General features: G+C 52.5%; 2 protein-coding genes across 2 annotated transcripts; both read right to left on the reverse strand.

The window, feature by feature from the left end:
* Positions 1-3,102: 3,102 nt before the first annotated feature.
* On the reverse strand, positions 3,103-12,977 carry LOC109523942 (ubiquitin carboxyl-terminal hydrolase 31-like). The gene is made up of 16 exons (XM_019883436.1): positions 11,170-12,977; positions 10,093-10,230; positions 9,840-9,928; positions 9,376-9,468; positions 9,110-9,245; positions 8,882-9,032; positions 8,312-8,492; positions 8,120-8,231; positions 7,951-8,045; positions 7,729-7,806; positions 7,486-7,615; positions 7,030-7,149; positions 6,744-6,969; positions 6,497-6,655; positions 6,102-6,254; positions 3,103-6,035 (listed from the first exon to the last, which is right to left on the reverse strand). Exons 1-16 carry the CDS (start codon positions 11,755-11,757, stop codon positions 4,552-4,554), a joined length of 3,933 nt encoding a protein of 1,310 aa, XP_019738995.1. The 5' UTR covers positions 11,758-12,977; the 3' UTR covers positions 3,103-4,551.
* Positions 12,978-13,549: 572 nt separating this feature from the next.
* cog7 (component of oligomeric golgi complex 7) lies at positions 13,550-19,045 on the reverse strand. The gene is made up of 17 exons (XM_019883480.1): positions 18,451-19,045; positions 18,135-18,283; positions 17,835-17,951; positions 17,575-17,743; positions 17,376-17,458; positions 16,856-16,978; positions 16,481-16,679; positions 16,269-16,396; positions 16,038-16,192; positions 15,828-15,947; positions 15,628-15,693; positions 15,352-15,538; positions 15,146-15,286; positions 14,991-15,074; positions 14,783-14,897; positions 14,540-14,683; positions 13,550-14,460 (listed from the first exon to the last, which is right to left on the reverse strand). Exons 1-17 carry the CDS (start codon positions 18,614-18,616, stop codon positions 14,294-14,296), a joined length of 2,313 nt encoding a protein of 770 aa, XP_019739039.1. The 5' UTR covers positions 18,617-19,045; the 3' UTR covers positions 13,550-14,293.
* Positions 19,046-19,213: the final 168 nt, after the last annotated feature.

Here is a 19,213-nt window from a genome sequence, read left to right on the forward strand (position 1 = left end):
CGGCCCGTGTGTCGGCAGCCCCCCGGCCCGCGGGCCCGCCGCATCCTGAGCTGACGCCAAGATGTTGATGGAAGGCGGCGGTGCTCAGGCAGCTTTCAACACCGCATCAGTGACCGATTATGACAGTGAGGTGGTCAAAAACATGATTCCAGAGAAATGATTTGGAACTTGACTGTTGTTTGTTCCCACGCGCATCCTTCCGCGCAGCCAAAAAAAACAAACACGCACACAACGGAGGACGGCCCCCTTCTCTCCGATGGCACGTCAGACGCTGAAGACAGCTGCGCTCATCACAGCTCTTTTCCCTTTTATGTTTCTCCGAGCACTCGTGTATCTCCTTGAGAAAATCACACAGGACAGACACTGACTCATCTTCCCTTCTGAAGACCGAACAACTTTTGTCCAACCGAGTGTGACACACGCACGTGCCAAAAAAAGCCTGCAAGATTCAAGGCCGAGTGGCGAGACACGCCTGGTTTCTGACAGGATGCGCGTGCGAAAGCCAAAGTGTTGGCCTTTCTCTCGCGTGCAGCTTCCATCTCAGCATTGCTGCAAAGCCTCTCTTGATGGAGGATACAAGGAGGGGCCGCGGCTGGCGGCCAAAAGGAGAGAGAGAGAAAAAAAAAAGACACATCGGAGGCGATGATTGACATCCCGCCATCTTTTTTTCATCTTCCCGTGATGTCGATCCAGACACACGGATGCCAACGACGGCGGCGGCCTCGCACGGTCTGCCCGCCGACCACCCGGCTGGCTGCGGCAAACGCGGCGGCCCTCTCTCAAAAAATTGGTGGCAAAGGTCACCTGTGCTCAAGAAGGAGTGCAGATGACAGAGAAGCATTCACGAAGGGCCTTTGCAGCCCTGGCCAATACTCGAGTAAAGCAATTTGAGTATGGCTGAAAAAGCTACTCGAGCGCAGTAACGAGTACTTGATTCCTTGCCACCCCTGTCAATCACGCACGGAGAAGCGTCAGAGCAGGAGCGGCGGCAGACACGCGATACTTCACACGCCTCCACGTTGGCAACGGCCTCGGGATTCCGGCTAACACGCTAGCGTCCCTAATGGAGGTGATATTCATTTATGGGAGAGGGGGGCGGGGGGGCTTCTGTCTTCCGCATGACAACAAATTCCAATCTCATCAAAACTTTTTTTTAAACGAGGCTGCACATTGCAGAGGCACGCGTGCCGGTGATTCCTGAAAGTCTCGGTGAGCTCGAATCCAGTCCCGAGGCGTGGTGGCGTCGGAGCTGTTTTTTTTTTTTTTTTTTCTCCGTCGATATCTGCTGGCGCTTATGTAATTCGGTGACGCGTCATGTATATTGCATGGCCTAAAAAGCTGCTCTCTTGCCGCCCGCACTCAAGGCTTGCTGGATTTTTCATCTCCAATTAAAAGGGAACTCAAGTATTGCACCGTTGGACTGGAGTGAGAGGGAGAAATAATTGACGGGCTCGCTCCCGAAACAAGTGAATTATTTAATCTGTTTTGGACTTTTATGCCGCTTCAAGAAAAAGTTCTTGCACTGAAAATGCAATTCCGTCCTGGACGGAGGCGGTGAAAAAGGTTGGAAACAAATTAATCAGGACCCTTCACGAGGGTGATGTGTTCGCCGCACTTTGTCAAACGTGTACACGACATGATGTACGTGGGAATCCATTTTCGACGAGCTAGGCAGAGATGGCGAGCTCGTGAGATAGGTTTGCTATCCCACAAAAATGCCAGTAGAGCAACGGACGCTAAATGTCCAAGCTGAAGCTCTGAATAAATCGTCAATTGAACGTCGCAAGATAATGAAGCCGTCTTTGCAGGCTAACTCCAATTTAGCCTTGTGTCTGACTTGAGAGGTTCTTTGACCTTTTGCCTTTTCGGGTCAATTAGCGGAGCCCAGAATTTAGCGCAGCGGCTAGATTAGGAACTGCAAAAATCTCCGGCGCCGCGTGGGCGCTCGGATCGCGTGTGCCGTTTCAATTGTTTCACTCCATCGAGGCCCAGAAGCCCTTCAAACAAAAGCTCTTGTCATCAACAAATTATCTCAAGACGGCGAATTGAAAAGCGCTGCTTAGCGTGCGGGTCGTGGCCCTCGTCCTCTTCAATCCTGCGACAAAAGCGTGTCGAAAGGGAGCCTCGCAGACATCAGTAAGGATCGAATTTGGCTTGCGGAGATTGCACCGATCGATCCGCTGAGATTGCGTCGGGCACATTTGGAGCGGAGCCAACACCCGGCCGACGCGTCAACTCATTCCGCGTGGACGCGATGTCGACAAGGCCGATGTCACGCTTGAATTCAGATAAAACTTTCAGAATTCTCCGAGGAGGTCTCGCTAATGAGGCTCTCTTGGAAGCGATACAAACTGGAGATGATTATTGATGTGGGAGCAGAAGAAGTCTGGCTCCTTTGCAGCACAGTCTCGTGCCAGGTTGCGCTCGGCGAGGGTTCTTTTTTTTCCCTTTTTTTTTTCTTCATGACATTCAAGGCGAGATTTTAAGTTCAGCAAATTCTCCATCAGTCGAAACATCGCACGTGGGAAGAGAAGGCCTCGTGTCACCGCGGGCCATTTGGATCACTTGCCAGGCGACGGAAAGGTGGAAAAAAAAAAGGCGAGAAAGCAATCGGTGAAATTGATGACATTTCGAGAGAATTACAAGAGGGGAAAGGAGGAAAAAGAGGCGGGGCTAGCGCCGCCAGCCTGGGGCCAAACTAATAAAAGTGCAATTGAATCACATCTTCAATAAATGACGCTCCTGTAGTTTCATAAAGGCGTCGCCTTCACTGATGGCCGGATAGTCGACCCCACCAGACGTCTTCATCATACGAATAGGCGGTTCCAATTAAAGGACGCTTCTCCGGAACAAATTGGGTCTTGCACCAATTTCTTCAACTGTTATTTGCAGGAAAATGTACAGCGCCATCAAGAGGACACCATGGGCAACGCAATGGAAATCTTTTTTTGTTGTTTGTTTGTTTTTAAATGAATCAATGGAATGTTCTGATTACTTATTCCATTTCCATTGAATAAAAGCTATTTTTTTGACTCTGAATATCACACACGCACACACATAAAGCGCGCCACGAACAGGCCTCAGACAAAACCAACACGATCCTCGGGTTTCAAGTGAGCCGGTTTACTTCCATGAGCAGTTGGTGGACATTCATACAAAATGTAGACTTGTGCAAACAAAGCGTGGATAAAGGATGCCTTTCACATGCTCTCTGATGCTGGCATTTTTTTTTTTTTTTTTGTGTGTGTTTTGTTTTTTGGAAAAATAGAACACTTAAGAAACACTATGTACAGAGCCAAGAGCTGTACGTCATCAAACCGAGCGAGACGTCGCTTGCATAGTTGAGTGCATGCAGAAGCCAGTCGTCATGCAACCATTTTCACAACGCGTGCACAAAGCGGTGAAGGAGGAGTCGCCGCAAAGGCGCTCTGGAGACGTTCCGCATGCTCGGGGGCGAGCTGCGCAAACAAATGAGACCCCCCCCCTTGCCCCAAACGCTCGACCTTACGTTTGGATTCGGACAATTCGCAATCAACAAATAAATTAATTAATAATACAAAAGATCCTGTCGAGTTAGATTTTGTTGATTCCAAAATGAAAGTCATGTTCTGTTTTTACTGTTCTATTTCCTGCCATGCATTGTTTTGGTTTTCGGAGCTTGTCATTATTCCATCTCGGTGTTTCATTTCCATACATAGGCGCGCATTTATTTCAGAATTTTTCAGAAAACGGGGATCCTATCGCTCAAAAACGTGACACGATGGACAAAAAAAAAACGGATTCACCTGTTAAAAATTAGTTTGAAGCAGCAGTCAGACCGAACGCAACCAAAATGGTGTCATCATTGAGCAATCAATTCATTTTGAGACCTCCGGTCAAACGCCATGGGGAAAAAAAAAAAAAAAAGCCATCGAGCGGCTCAAAATCAGTCAAACATTGGATCGAAAGTTTTTGTTTGTTTTTGCCGAAGTCCATGCTGAGCTCGGTCCCCGCCGCCCCTACAGCGAAAAAAATAAGAGCGGTGTTGTCTTTGCAAAAGCAGAAGCGGATCTCATTCGATGGTGCAAGCGGACCGAACGGTTGGGGCCGGCGTTGTGTCGGATGGCCTTTTGTGTTCTTCTTTGAGAGGAATGTTCCGAGACAGCGTGGCAGTCAGAGAGCTTCCAGGCCACCAGTGGGCGCCACAAGTATTATAGAGATATAGATTTATTTTACTTTATACTTTTTTTTTTTTTTTTTTTTTTTTAATTAATGAAGGAGATTTCAATCCTCCCGAATGCTAACGCACCAAAACATCGCAGTAAACTAAAGTGAGGGCCGCCCGTGCTTCCGTGCAGTACAGTCCGGTATTTCCTGGAAATCATCACAAGCATCCAAAGGTGCTTTGGTCAAAGCCGCTGGTCAATCACGACAGAACAAAGTGGACAGCGAGTGTTCGGAATGGCGGCCGTCAAGCGGGCAGCACCGGAAGGCCAAAGGCGTCAGTCAACTCGGCGTTCGGAGCCGCACGACAAAGGAGAGCGAGATGAACCTCGGGCGCTCGCGTGGATTTCATTTGGACTTCTGGCTCGATTGTGTGGAGTTGATGGGGATTTTCCTGGACGGCGCCGTCTTTCGGGCGGCTTCTTTCTTTGAAGGTTCTCTGGCAGAAGAAGCCTGCTCGCTCGTTTCGGAGAGTTTGGATTTAGCGGCGGGCGGCAGCAAATGTTTGGCTGCGGCGGAACCTTTGGAGGATTCCTTGTCCTTGGCCGCGGCGGCGGTGGCGTCCGAGGCCGCCATCTGGGCTTTCTTGCCGCTTCCGTCTCTCGCCGCGTCTCCGCCGGCGTCTTCCGGACTTGCTTTGGGGTCCGAGGCCGTGGCTTTGCCGCCCTCCGTGGATTTGGGGGGGCCTTTGGGCCTCAGGGCCGTTTTGAAGAAGGACAAAGCTTTGTCCTCCGTCTTGCTGTTCCTTCGGGGACCTTTGGACGACGGGGCGGCAGACGCGGCGCCGACGGCCGAGGATCGCAGACTCGTCACGGAGGAGCTGCTGCTCGAGCTTCGGGCGACCGTCCTGTTCTCCAAGGCTCGAACGGGCCTGCCCTCGGCTTTGCCGCCGGCGCCGGACCTGGACGGAGGACCGCCGTTGGGAACCTTCTTCTCCGAGACGGCGCTGGTGCGCGAAGAATCCCGGCCGGCGCTCCTGTCGGCTCCTTTGGTCTTTCCCGAGGCCGAGCTTTTATCACCGCCTCCTTTGGCAGCCGTCCTCCTCTGAGGGTGCGCGCTTGCCGGCGAAGCGCTCCTCCTCTGCTGGGCGGAGTCGGGATGGAATTCGTCGCGGGTTTGGGACGGGCCTCTTTTGGAAGGCGTCGCCGTTCTGGAGGAAGCGGCCTTGCTGGCTTTGGGCGCCGCGTCGGTCTTGTCCCTCGGATGGGACGCGGCACCCTTCGCCGGCGCTCGGGCGGGCGACTTGACGACGGCCGGGGACGCAGGAGACAAAGAGCTGGAGGACGTGGAGGAGGCGGCGGGCCGCTTCCTGGGGCTCCTTTCGCTCTCTGTGCCGGTCTTTGCCGAGCTGCGTTTTGCACCCGCGCCGTCCGCGGCCACGTTTCTTTGTTTCTGCTCCTTAGCGGCCGTGCCGTGCCGAGGAGCGAATTGTTCGGCGCCGCTGACGAGATTGTTGTTGTCCCCGGCCTGCGAGGAGCTTCTGAGCTCGGCCTGCGACGTCGCTTTGGGGTGAAGCTGCTCAAACAGCCTCTTCGCGCCGGCGTTACGATCCAACGCCGCCAGGGCGGACTTACCTCCGAGCTTGGGCGAACCGCCGAAGCGGGACGTGGACAGATGGGTGTCAACCACCTCCCCGATCATTTCCAGCGTCGGGGAAGAGGAGTGGGATTCCAGGGAGAAGCGCGACGGGGAGTTGGAACGCAGCTGCAGCTTGGCAGAGCACCAGGAAGGCTTCTGGCCGTTCTCGCTGAGCACGAGCGGACTGGCGATGGACGTTCTGGAGGAGAAGCTCTGCCTCTGCATGCCTCTGACGGCGGGGCGGCTCGATAAACCTGCGCGCCGGAAAGGCTCACGTCAGAAGGCGTGCGGCACACGTCGGGAGGAATTTGCGCGCTCACCGTCATCCTCGCTGCGTTCGCCGGCAAACTCCGCCGACTCGGAGAGGGAGGCCAACGACGTCCGTCTGGAGGAACCGGACGACGCTTGGCTCGGCGGACGGCTTCCCATCAGACGGCTGATCCAATGCTCGCACAGGGAAGAACTCGTCGATCCTAAAGGCCCCCGGCGGTCATTCAGTTGATCTCGCGTCAATTATAGTACAGTCGACCCCCAGCGTTCGCAAGGGAATAGGGACCGGCCCGACCTGGCCCGCCAATCCCCGAAAACCCGCATATAACGGATGCCCGTTGAACCCAAGATCGGGACTATAAATATGCGTAGATGTATACAAGTCGCAAGTAATACTGCAATCCCAAACAAGTCGAAATGGAGGAAATAGAAGCAAGTAAATTACCTCCCACCGAACTGTTGGCAGACCAAGACGGAATGGTGGCGCGTCTCTGGTAAAACAAGATGTAAGCCGTCTGCTTGCAGACGTCCTCTTCCGATATGGGATGGACGTCGCTATCGTCGAAGCAATACCACTGCCCGTCAATGGAGTTCTTACACTGAGCTGCGAGATTCAAAATGCAAAAAGAAACAAAGCGGGGGGGGCGGCGTCAGCATCGGCCCGGCTCGCTGTCCGCTGGACGGCGCCGTACCTGTGTAGTGTCCTCCCTGCATGGTCCCGTGATGGTTGCACACGGCGTAGAGGTCGTAAAGGTAATCCTCGGGATCCCGACCCAAGCCGTACGGCCGTCTCCACGGCGACCAGTGCGAAGGCAGACTCCAGCTGCTCTGGCTCCTCTTCACCATGTGCGGCGCCATGTCCATGCCCGTCAGCGGGAACTTGACCATGTTCTGCATTTTCATCCGCCGATCGCCATCCTGAAGGAATGGAAAAAATTCAGCGGCGTCCCCCTGAAAGCCTCGCCGCCCCCCCCATACCTGTCTGAAGCGCTTGAGGTGAAGAATGAGGATGTCAGGCAGCGTCCACAAACTCAGCTTGATGCTGCCCTGCTGAAGCTGCTTGCAGTGCGGACAGCGCCAGGCGTCATCGGGGGCAAGCTGGGCACAGGAAATTGCCAAAACTCAAATCCAACCGACTGCAACTTGTTTGCTTTGTTTTTTTTTTTTCTCTCTCGTTCAGTTGTTTCAATTAGCTGTTGCGCTACACGGGCTCCCTCTAGTGGTCTATCGACCACAGGACACTTTTGATTATTTTTACCTTCTTATATTCAAGCACAATTGCACTGCGTTACAGCTTCACTTTTTTTCAATCCAGTCAAGGACACCTTTTCAAGCACACTTGCATCGTTTGCTTTTTTTTTTTTTTTCCTGTGTTCAAATCAACTGACAAGGTGTTGAAAAAGCTCGTTTGAAGACGTCCCGACGGCGGCGCACCTGTTCCTCTTTGGTGTAGAGCTGAAAGCACTGAGCGAGTGAGCAGTTCTGAGGCTGGAGGTGCTGCTCCTTCATATGGCGCACACTTTCAGCATCGGGGATGTATTCGTCCTCGGCTCTTTTGAAGAGACTGCAAGTAAACCACAGCGGTGACTCGATCCCGGCGCGGGGGGGCAGCTGGCGGGGGCGTGCACGAGGCCATATCGTGCGTACAGGCGGAGCGAATGCGGCGGCCGTACTTACGAGTCTTTCGTCTCCTTGTCCCATTCCGCAACAATTTTGACGTGCGGCGGCCCCCCGGCACCGCAAGACTTGTATGCTCTGTTGAAAAGGAGAGGTTCTTTTGAGCCAGTGGCAGTTGGACTGTCAAATCCGATGAAAGTGACAGAAACGTCGATAGCGGTCGACCTCGAGGCGGGAGCGGAAGGAGCGGCGATGCCCCTTCGCGGTGGCGGACAGCCTTACCTCTCCACAGAAGGATGGCAGAGCGGCTGCTCCTCCTGAGGCAGGAGATACGTGATCCCGACGACCCCCACCACGCGCAACGTGAAGGGCCCTGCCTACGAGACCGCAAGAGCACAGCCACGTCACAGGCGGGCGGGCGGTGAAATTGCCTTCTTTTCACAGCACGTGCCTGCACGGCGGCTCCAGGCCGCAAGACGTGACGCATCTTCTCCAAAATTTCCTTCTGGAGTCCGTCCCATGTGACCGTACGCTCCAGGTAGAGGATGAAAGGATTGCCAAACCTGCGGGGGATCCCCAAAGCAGCCCGGTTACGCCCTTCCAAACGCAGAGACTTCAACTCGGCCGCTTCCTCTCCACGTACCTGCGTCCCTGCTGACCGGCGCAGGCTCGGTTACAGACCAAGAGCACCACCTTCTCCTCCGGTCCCGTGTTCTTGTTGGGGCTGAGGGGCGGGGTTGCGGGCTCCTGGATTTGCGGGGATAACCGATTGTTATCCGTGCTGTACTTCAAGTTGTTCTGGTTGAGGTTGGCGTGTGGGCTCCCTGTTTCGTGGTCAAAAATGGTCATTGGTTACATTATTTCGATGAAACAACAACAACAAAAACTACTCTTCAATAGATATCGACTGCATGTTTGATGACTTCATGTTATCTTAATTGGAAAAAAAATGTAAATAGAGGGATTTAAGTTGGAAAAAATAAAGAAATAGAATCGGACCTGGAGTAAGGCCTCCTTCGCCAGGCGCGACAGTGTGGCGATTTGACACGCGGGCAAATCATCAGACGTGTGCACAATTATCTGTCATTGTGCTAGTTTCAAAAGTAGATGCGGCGTCGGTACTTGGTTTCGGTGAGTTTTGTCTGGGAGCGAAGGCATTTCTGCCACATCGAGCAGACGCTAGTCGTACGCACGAACGAGCGGGTCGGCGTACCGCCTCGCTTGGAGCGGATCTGATCGGGCCTGAAGAGCTCGGGCGTCTCGAAGGCAAAGATGGAGTCACTCTCCTGGATGATCTCCAGGTCGTCGTCGTCGTCGCAGAAGGAGCGGTGGAAGCCGTCGGAGTACATCTCGGTGAGGACGATCTGAAGGGCGGACGCGGAGCCCCCCTTAAGGCGGCGCTTCCCGAGCCGCCGCGTGGCGGGCGCGGAGGAGGACGTACCTGCTGAGCGGGGATTTTGGTCTCCTGCGCCACCGCTTGTCTGAGCCTGGACATGGTGCCAGACAGAGGCACGGCCACCCCGACCCTCATACAGTGGGAGCACTTGCCCTGGTACACCACCGTCACGTACAAGGGCCTGCATCCGCACAAACGCACGGCGAGGGAGGAAGAAAGCAAATGAAAGGCGAGAAAGCCCGAGCGAGCGCAGCTGCGAATTTCAGCGTGCCTTTGGTCCGCCTGTCTCTTTTTCACGGTCGCAAACTCACCGCGTGTGAGGTACGGGGATTGGCAGTGAGATGCAGAGAAAAGGATCAAAGGTGTTGCTCTGTTTCTGGCAGTGAGGACAAGTCAGCGAGGATCTGCGCACAAACGTCAACAAACTCACACCAAACCGGCTCGCTTCGCAATCCGTTACGAGGTTGACATTTTGGGAAACTTTCACGTGGTCAATCTGCGAGCAAAAAAACAAGACGGACGGTCCTTGGAAACTCTCGTGTCAGGAAGGCGCTTGTGGTCACTTGAGCGATTTGCTGGTATTTGCACATCAAAACGTCAAGTGGCGTCGGTTCACGCATTTCATAAACACAACGCTGCACGTTGACAGAAAAGCTCCCAGACGATGCAGCTCATATGGGCAGTGTTTGTGCGTCAACAAAAGTCAAGCGCAAAAGACAACGCGGCGCATTTGTCAAGTCGGAAGACAAACAGCGGCCGGGCGGATGCTCGGTACCTGTATTGTGCCTGGAAAAGCTCTTGCACAAACGAGCCGGGCGCTGGGAGTGGAGATCCTCCGGGAGCGTTTTCGTTCTCCACCGGAGGCTGGAAGGCCAAAAACAAGGATGCACACGCCACCCAATTTAAAAAAAAAAGAATCCCGCACTTCATTGGTGTACGAGCGTTGATTTTTCAGGTAGCTGTATCCGTACTGCGCGCGGAGTATTTTTAGCCCCTCTGAAAATAAACACCATGTGCTTAACGCTTACCGTCCTGGGTGGCCTGACGTCAGGACGGATGATGTTGTTGAGGTCTTCGTGAACTCGATCCAGCAGCCACAGGAGGAATTCCTGGGCGTCGTGTTGGGAGTTGCCCTTGAACTGAAGGGCGCTCTTTGACACCACGTTCTGCGGAGGAGAGACACACGCCTTATTAGCCAGATCGATGGATAAGATACATTAGATCAGATTAGATCACGTAGACAGCCAAGTTTGTCGGTCGGTAGACGGTTCTGTAGTTTGAAGACGGATTTGTAGCTCGCTAGCTAGACAGATGCAATACGTTCAGCATTTCTGTTCTGCAGCATCAAGATACAAAGGATCGAGTCGACATGTTTGAGCGCATCCTGATTTTTCTCATATTGCTATTTGACTCTTTTGAAGGATTCTTTCTCCTCGCCATTAATTCTCCTTCTGACTCCGCTGAGTGCTCGTGCACATTTCGAGACTGCCGCTCTAACAAGAAAACATCTAAAAGCTGTCAGACAGTTCAGACTCTGGCTGGCAACCTAGCGAAGGGAGAGGGGGGAAAAAAGAAAAAACAGCCCAAAATAGGAGCGCTTTGAGGGAGCAACTACAGAGTCCTCAAATTCACTTTGAAAAGCTGAAAATAGAGGAGCAGAAGCTACATTGTTAGGCGACAAAGACGAAAAGGTTTGCTTGGTACGAAAGCTGAGAAGTGGGAGGCGGGCGGCTCCAAAAGGTAATTCGGTTCATTTGAGCTTCAACGCCCCCCTCCCCCTGAAAAGCAAGCCCCTTTTCAGCAGAACATTCTGCTTTTAAGATGGAGATTTTATTATTTGTCAACAAAAAGAGGCTAAAGGAAAAAAAATGGAAGACACAAGGTCAACCATTCCATCAAACATCACACGTTGTTACTTGACCAAGGCACAGCAACTGCAAAAATGGGGGAAATGGCCTGAAGGTAGAATTTTGGACTTTTTTTCTCAAACACCATCGTTTCAATAGATTAAGAAAGAAAAAAAAAAGAATCCGAATCATACTGGATAAAATGGTCTCTATCAAAGTGCCAATATGCAGGGATGACTGCCACAAGCCAGAGCCTACCTTGAAGTCTCTGCTGTGCTGGGGCGTGTACTCAAAGGTCCACAGAGCTCGAACCAGACCGGACAGCTGCTCCGTCACCTCCCCGGATTCTTCCTGCTGCCGCTGCTGCTGCTGATGTTGGCCGGACTTCTTCTGCACCAGGACCCCGTTGGACTTACTCGCCTTGGTGTCGGCACCGGCGCCGGTCTGGGATCCCCCGCCTCCTCCGCCATCCTCGCCCCGGAACTGCTCCAGGGCCAGGTACTCGGCGAACAGCTCTGTGTTGCTCAGGCACTGAAGGATGGCGTTCATGAAGCAGGTGTTGCCGTGGTTCTTGAGCCCGGCCACGCCTGGCACCTTGTCGCCGAAGGGGAAGCCCCCGCAGTCGCTGTCGTCCGACTGCAGCGAGCCGCCGGTGAGGGCGGCGGGGAGCGACGAGGCATCGTCCTGGTCATCGCGGGCGGCCTGCTCGTCGTTACTGAAGTGGGACAAAGTGGAGAGAGTCCGGAGAACTCTGTTCATGAAGCTGCCCACCGAGCGGACGGAGCTCCTCCGGAACAGCTTCTTGCTGAAGGACTTCTTCTCCTTGTTGCTGACCACTTTGGACATGGCGGCAGCTCCTTGTTGGCCTTTTAGAGAAAGGGCTTGACGAGAGCTTGGCACGTTTGCCTCGCGGTTCTGAGGTTCCGGGTTTGAATCTGGGCCGCGGCCTTCCTTCGTGGAGTTTGCATGTTCTCCCACTACTGGGCTGAGTTGTCCCCGGCTTCGTCCCACTTTTGAAAAACAACCCTGTTATGTATATATGTTATTGAGAACAAGACATCGCTGAGTTTTTTCCTTTCACCCCCCAGCCCCCCCCCAAAAAAAATTATATATACTGTATATATAATTCTGCTTTTGTTGTTGTCGTTTTTCCCAAAGTCAGCTCTAGCACCAGCTCGCCTATTGAGGACAAGAGAAAACGGAGAGGGGTGGGGGAAATCGCTTGAAATCGTTGTTTACAGCACTTGGCTGCAGCCCCCACGCGATATCAGTCGGTCGTGTCGTCCACACGGCCCGGGCATGTTCCACGTCGAGGCCTCGCAAGTTGTGAAAGGAGACAGACGGAGCAGCTTGCATCAAAGCAAACACCGTGTGGTGGCCGTGGAGAAGAACCGCTCGGACAGGGGCGCCTGTAGCACGCTCGCCCGCCCGCGCATCACGTCTCCAGCGACGGCGATGGGCTCACGTCACCCTCAGAAATAAACATCAACCGCTCCCGAGTAGCGGGGCGGTGGGGTGGGGGGTGTCCCTCATCTTTTATTCAACGACGCGCGGCTCCACCCGGTCCAAAAGGCATCCCACGGCGTGACGCTCTCGAATCCTCGGACGGGGCTCGAGCGTTTGACTTATTTCTCGTCTTCCTTAGCGCGCCTCCGCGGTGGTCATCATCGTCGCGGTACCCCGCGACCGGAGCTTCGAAGTCCGCCGCTTCCTCACACGTTCGTGCGCTTCCACGCCGGCCGACGGTTTTGGAGGAGGGGGGTGGGGTGCTGGAGTCACGCGGTTCGGTCGCCGGAGCCCCTTAATTGCCGGTCGGGACAAGGCTCGGTGGCAAGGCCGTGGAGCGCGGCCATCCTCATCTGGAGGCAGCGACACTGCAGGCGGGCTCGGGCAGGGCGGGGACGGATGACGTTGCAGCCCAACACTGGTCCAGGATGGAGGGAAGCAGGTGGATGTTGCCGGATGATGCCCGCGCTCTGCTCCATCAGTCTCCGCCGTGAGCGCCAATCACAAGGTGCTGCTGCATGAGCACCCCCCCCCCACTCCCGCGAGAAAGGTGGACAACATTTGTCCTCAAAACAGAAAAAAATGTAATATAAAATCACCTGCAGACAGTTAGACTCAATATTTACACAGGGGAACACAAAACATTTGAATAAAATACTGTACATCATATCCTACGCACCAGAGACGCATTGTGAATGGATGGTTATTATGCGCAGATCCCTATTGAAGCAAACTTGGCTTGCTCTGAGCAAATCAATCAAAGGATGAGGGAAAATGATGACATCGAGCGCCAGCTCACCTGATGAACTTGAAATCTGACTAGTTCAAGAAACAATGCCATTGGTGATAGTTTAAATGACATGGACCAGCACGATGAAGTCTGAAGGCCCCGGGCAGTTTAGATGGACACAGCAACTAAGGTGCTGAAACCTTACCACCCTCCAAAAAAGGAACATCCACCTTTACATACTGGGAGAGGAGCCAAGAGAAACATTTAAAAAATTGGCTTCTGACTGTATGAAATAAATACTGCTGGAATGTGTTGCAGAATTATTCAAAACAGCTCTTTTCATTCAAGACATTCCACATGAATGATAAAAAAATAAAACAGCGGACCGCTCGCTAAGTATTGAATTATTGCCAGTTAATAAATGTAGCTCGATTTAATCAAAATACAAATGTCTCACCAAGACAAAAATGATGCCATCTAAGCATTTTAGATACACATTGACATACTTTCAAATGTGCTGGAAAATTCCACTTGAATACCGCACGAAAAAAAAAACAAAAAACAATCCATCAGAATATGAAGCTTGTACATCGAGTTGGTCACCTTAAATAGACTTCGCAGCACAGTATTGGCGTAAGTACGTCAAAGAGCAAATAGATTTGAAATGCTGTTCCACATACCCTGATCTCATCACGCCGCAATGCAATTTGCAATTGCAATCACTGAGTGCAAAGAGGAGATGCACAACTGGGCCGAGAGGGCACCCGTGATGAAGAAAAAAAAAACCACCTCGTGGTGACAATCTTCCTTCCTGTTAGGGGGAAAAAAACAACAAAGAATAAAAGACACCGCAGGATCCCACATGAAGTCTTTGTGGCCCTGCATATTCATAAGGTTCAATGATGATTTTATATTTTACATCTTTCACTGTCTTGTTCAAACCGTGAAGAAATGATTTTTTCTGAAGTCACTTTTTTTGGGAGGGTGGTATAAAAATATTTAACATTATGTGCCCTGGGCCACTGTTCATGTAGAACCCCGCACTGGCATCCCGATCCTTACCTCAGCGGACGCAGCGGGTAGAAAATGCAAACACAGGAGGGGAACAAAAAAGTCCACACTCAATTTTGTTTGTTTTTTGGTGTTTTAGTTGTCAATGGAGCGCAGGGCGGCGATGGTCGTGACCAGTCGCCGAGGCAACTGTTTGGCGGCTTGTCTGTAGTCTTCTGGCTTGGCCCTCAACAGGGTGACGATCTGCTGGAGGGTGCGAGACGGCTGCAGGCCCAGAGCGTCCATCACGTTGCTCAAGTAATCTGAGGAGCACGAGAAGAGTTTGTCAGCGGAGAATCGGTCTTTCGTGATCGCGTTGCGATCCGATGGCGCCTGGTTCACCGATGTCCGTGGCCAGCTGCTTGGTGGAATGGGCGCCCAGACGGGGGATGAGCAGGATGGCGTCGCAGTACGTCTGCATGGTTGCCCGAGCGATGGAGCCCAGCCAGTAGTCAGCCGTGTTGTCCAACTCGGGAAGGTCATCGCCTGGGGAAGTGTGGCGGGGAGAGTTCAAGATCTACTGCGAGGCTCGGAGGCAAAGAGGTGGAAATGTTGAAGAATATCACGTGGAGAAGAGCGAGTGACCTTGCTCTGGCGGAAACGGTAACTTCCCAGCATGCAAGGCCAGCTCCAGCGCCGGATCCTCCTGCGTCACAAACGGTTCCAAGTGGAGCGGCAGAGACATCAGGTACTGACCGATCTGGAAGAGGACAACGGTGTGGCGTTAAACTTGTATTGTAGGTCAAGACGGCACTGGAGCCTAAAAAAGAAGATGAAACAACAGCTAGCTAACATTTGTAATGTATTCTTGTGGTGACAGGCTGAATGTGGGCAGGTCTTCAGCATAGCTCTCTCCTAAACCCGGCGAGTCGTGATTCTGTGCAGAAAGGACAATTTCAATGAAGGATAACGACGTCGACGGTGACAAATGACAACTCAAAGGCCCACCTCCATCTTGGCGATGGCGGCCAGCTGGTGTTTGATCTGTAAAAAGACCGAGTCAAAGGCCAGCTGGTGGGCCTGCTGGTTGAGTCGGGTCAGCGCCGCTCTCGGCTCGGCGAGGAGATTGGAGTTGCCGGCGCCCTTCTCCTGCGACACAAAGGCAGCCATGTTTTCCAGCGCCCTTGATCAAGCCCGGTACCCTCGCGCCACACCTTTAACGAGTAGAGCACTTCCAGGAGACCGCTGTACTCGGCCATGCTGCCCTTCTGCAGATAGTTGTATTCCTGCCAGGGATTTTTGCTGGCGCCCTTCCTCTCAGTGGCGCCGGCCTCCTGGATGCCCGTCAGGCTGCGAGGGCTGTATGAGTCCGACAGGTACTTGCCCGCCGTGCCCATGATCCTGCGGCAACGGTCGATTCGGGACACCGGCGACAACACTTTGAGAATGACACACTAACGGCACACAACGATCAAGACCGGTTGACTGACTTGTTTGCCAACTGCTGCTCAAAGGCGCCGCATTGTCTCAGCAACTCCCCGCAAGTGGCAATAATTCTGCAAAAGGACAAGACAACTTGGGGTAAAAAAACAACAGAGAGGAAACTCAAGGGCGTGTCATCGGCATAGCAGAAGAAAGTGAGGCGCCTGTGAGAAGTACTGCACTTTCAAGTTGATCGCTCATCCCAAACCTGACTGAGTTCTGGAAGGCAGTCCAGTCCTCCTGGAAAACAGAAGAACTCGGCGGCGCCTCCTCCAGTTTGCACTTGGTCCTGATGGACTGGAGTGTCGTGGAGAAGTCGGACACGTACCTGGGGAACGCAATGGTCAACGCAATGGCTGCAGAGTCGACTCCAAAGGAAAATAAGACCCGCCAACGCGGTGCGCGTGAGGATAGTCACTTGGTGAAGAGCGCTTTGAGGGCCCGCAGGAGGCCGCACACGCCCAGCCCGTCGGTCAGTTTGACGCAGCGGTCCACGGCGCCGCCCGCCAGGGCCACCAGCTTCCCGACCGAGTGCTTCAGCTCCTCCACGCAATCCGCGAGCTCCCCGTGTTCCTAAGGACGGACCGGATAGAGGATGAAGGATGAAGGCGCTGTGCGCAGCATCTCCGAAAGCGCCATTGGGGCTCACCAGGGGAACAGCACTGATCTGGATGAGGAGGTGATTTTGCTCCAGTTCCCCGTACTGTAACTGGTAAGGCTTGTAAGGGTCGTAGATGGCGCACACAAGCTCGTTCACCTTCAGGAGGTTATTCTCGCCTGGGAACACAGCCAGAGGTTACAGCTACGGCAGTTTGCTTACCGCCGTCTGTCTGTCTGTCTGTCTGTCTGCTCGGCACAGACCGAGATGTGGCATCATGGCGGCTTCCAAGTTGCGCCCCAAGGTGAGCGCGGTCTGGTTGAGCTCCAGAAGGGCGTCCAGGCGTTGCTCCTGGGCCGTCCCATCCACGGCCGTGCTCAGGCACACGGGGATGGAGGGCACCATGGCTCCCAGAGTCTGGATCAGCAACACCGTCACCACCTCGTGAGGGTTCTTGAACACCTGGGGGTTGTTGAAGCCTATTTTGGTGAGGAATCGGCCCCTATAATTTGTTTCGAGAACCGGTCCGTGACTCGCCGCACCCACCGAGAATCCCCAATTGAAAATAAACTCATGAATAATGAGGGCGGCGGTGAGAGGACTGGATCTCAAAAGCATATCCGGTGCGTTTCCTTCACCTGGCTGCACCACTGGAGCTGAGCGTGCCACGTGGACAACAAGGTGTCGTAAAATTCCGTCAGCTGGCGATTCAGGCTGAGCTCGCTCTGAGAAAGGTCCTGCCACATGTTCACGATCTGGCCCTGCAGAAGTGAGGGCACGTCACATCACTACAAACCAAAATGAAACATTCAAAAAGATGTCAATTACGTGGTGGGCATTTAACCAAGCCAGCCTGCCGCATAGCTTAATGCTAACGCACCACAGAGGAGGCTAACCAGACTGTCACTGCATTGATCTTGGGGTTGTAATCATTTGAAGACATCTGCATCCAAGAGTACTTACAGGCATAAATTCTTTATCCTCTCAACAAACAAACAAACAAACAAAAAAACCCCACCAATGATATCGCAATTTAGCTGCAGTTGACATCCATGTCAAACAGGGTCCACGCAATTTGAGTGAATTCTTAGCATCGTGACATGGCAAAATTCCTGCCGGGACTGTTGGTTTAGCAACCACGTGCTTTTGTTTACTCACTTTATGACACTTGTAGTAGTACGCAAGGAGCTGCGGCATTCTGTCGATCTCCGAGAAGACTTTGACAAACAGTTTTGCTTGGTCTGCACGGGAATGGTGAAAAGGTCAGTCAAGCTAAACATCCAAATCCCAACCAAGCTAAAATGGGCAAATGGGTGGAAGTTGGCATACAAAACCACACGTTTCAATCGGAGCTTACCGACGGACATGGAATTGAATGCCGCCACTATTTGGGGGCTGGCCAGGGCCTCCAGTCTGTTTTTAAGAGCCTCCAGGTGGACACACTTTTCAGAGTAGTCCGGCGTGTCCACCAGCATTGCCAGGCTGTTCTGCATGCTGGTGAGCTTGGATGAGATGGCTGCGAGGTCCTGAAAGACAGAAGGACAATGTTTGTTGCTCTCCGGAGGGGGGAAACACACACACATACGCACATTAAACCAACGTGCTACTTGATTGTACCTGCGATTTGAAGGTCTCCTCGATGTCCACACTGAGTGTGCTCCATTTATCGGCCTCCTGCAGCGCCTCTGCTGCCAGCTGCATGCGACTCTTCACCTGGTCGATCTCCACCAGGACCTGGAAGTCACACGTGTCCACAAATATTTGACATTTAACTCTCATCGTGATTATAACTACCTTCATGAATAGTTTATAGACCGAACCAGGATTGCAAAGCACTTTGAAGCCTCTTCAACGAGATATCTTGGCAATCATTTGTGTCTGCAAGTCTGAGTAGCTCTATTGTGTCTTGAAACACACCTGCATGGACTGCACCGTGTCCTGCTCAAACTTCTTAATGTCCTCTTTGACCAGGACCATTTGCTCCTTCAGGAAAGTAGCTTCCTGCTTCAACGCCTCCACATCTCGCAACACTCTGGGCATGTTCTGCAGCGCCTGGTTACTGGTCTCTATAAAAAATACAAGTCCACTTGTTTTGTCTTTCTGGAAACTGCGACTCGAGGCACAACATGTCTGCTTTAACTTTTAAATGCACATTTCAAAACACGACCAAGATTGCACAACTTTCTGTTCCCCAACACGGAGCTGGGGGAAAAGGGTGAAGTAGGATACTGACCCTCAATTGCATTGTTGACTTCCTGGATAAAAAGCTGCAGCTTCATAACCAGGGTGGCGGCGTGTGTATCCGCCTTTCCCGGCGCCTCCTTCTGCACCACTTTAAAGGCGCCATTCACCCAGTCTTTCACGTCGAAGTCGTCGTCCAGGAACCTTGAGAAATCCATCTGCTGCCTCCGGCTGATTCATTCGCTCGACGGAAAGGAATGAAATGTCATCGAGCCATGGCGAACGCTGGCGAGCTAGTTTTTCCCGAACAACGGTTTCGACACAAATATAAAATAAATAGCCCAGGAGAATGAGATAATCATTACAACCAAATAGAGTTCCAACAAAGCAACGGCTTCCTCCAGAGTTAATATGAAGCGTCAACAGATATTACGGAAGAAAATGTTTTGGAGACATCACCAGTAGTGCCGTAGGTATCCGGAGTAAGCTATGACAGCAACTTCCGCTGTGTGCTCCGTGTTTACCTTCCGCGTGATGTCAAATCGTACAAGTTATCCAATAACTAGGAAACAGAGGTCGCCATATAAAACCTATGCTAGCTTTCGGAATTATTTATTTAATCGCATTTTATAGAAATGTTTGACGCTCAAACTACGAAATTCCACAAATGAATCAACGCTCGCCAGTGCTACAACGAAATATCTCCGTCCAGAAACCTACACCGGTTTTCATTTCTTTGTGTTCCCATTTTCCTTTTCGTCCATTAAGAAAAAAAAAAGATCTCTGGCACCCAAATATGATATATATATAAAATT

Source organism: Hippocampus comes, unplaced genomic scaffold, assembly GCF_001891065.2.
Source record: "Hippocampus comes isolate QL1 unplaced genomic scaffold, H_comes_QL1_v1.1 scaffold367, whole genome shotgun sequence".
Classification (NCBI taxonomy): Eukaryota; Metazoa; Chordata; class Actinopteri; order Syngnathiformes; family Syngnathidae; genus Hippocampus; species Hippocampus comes.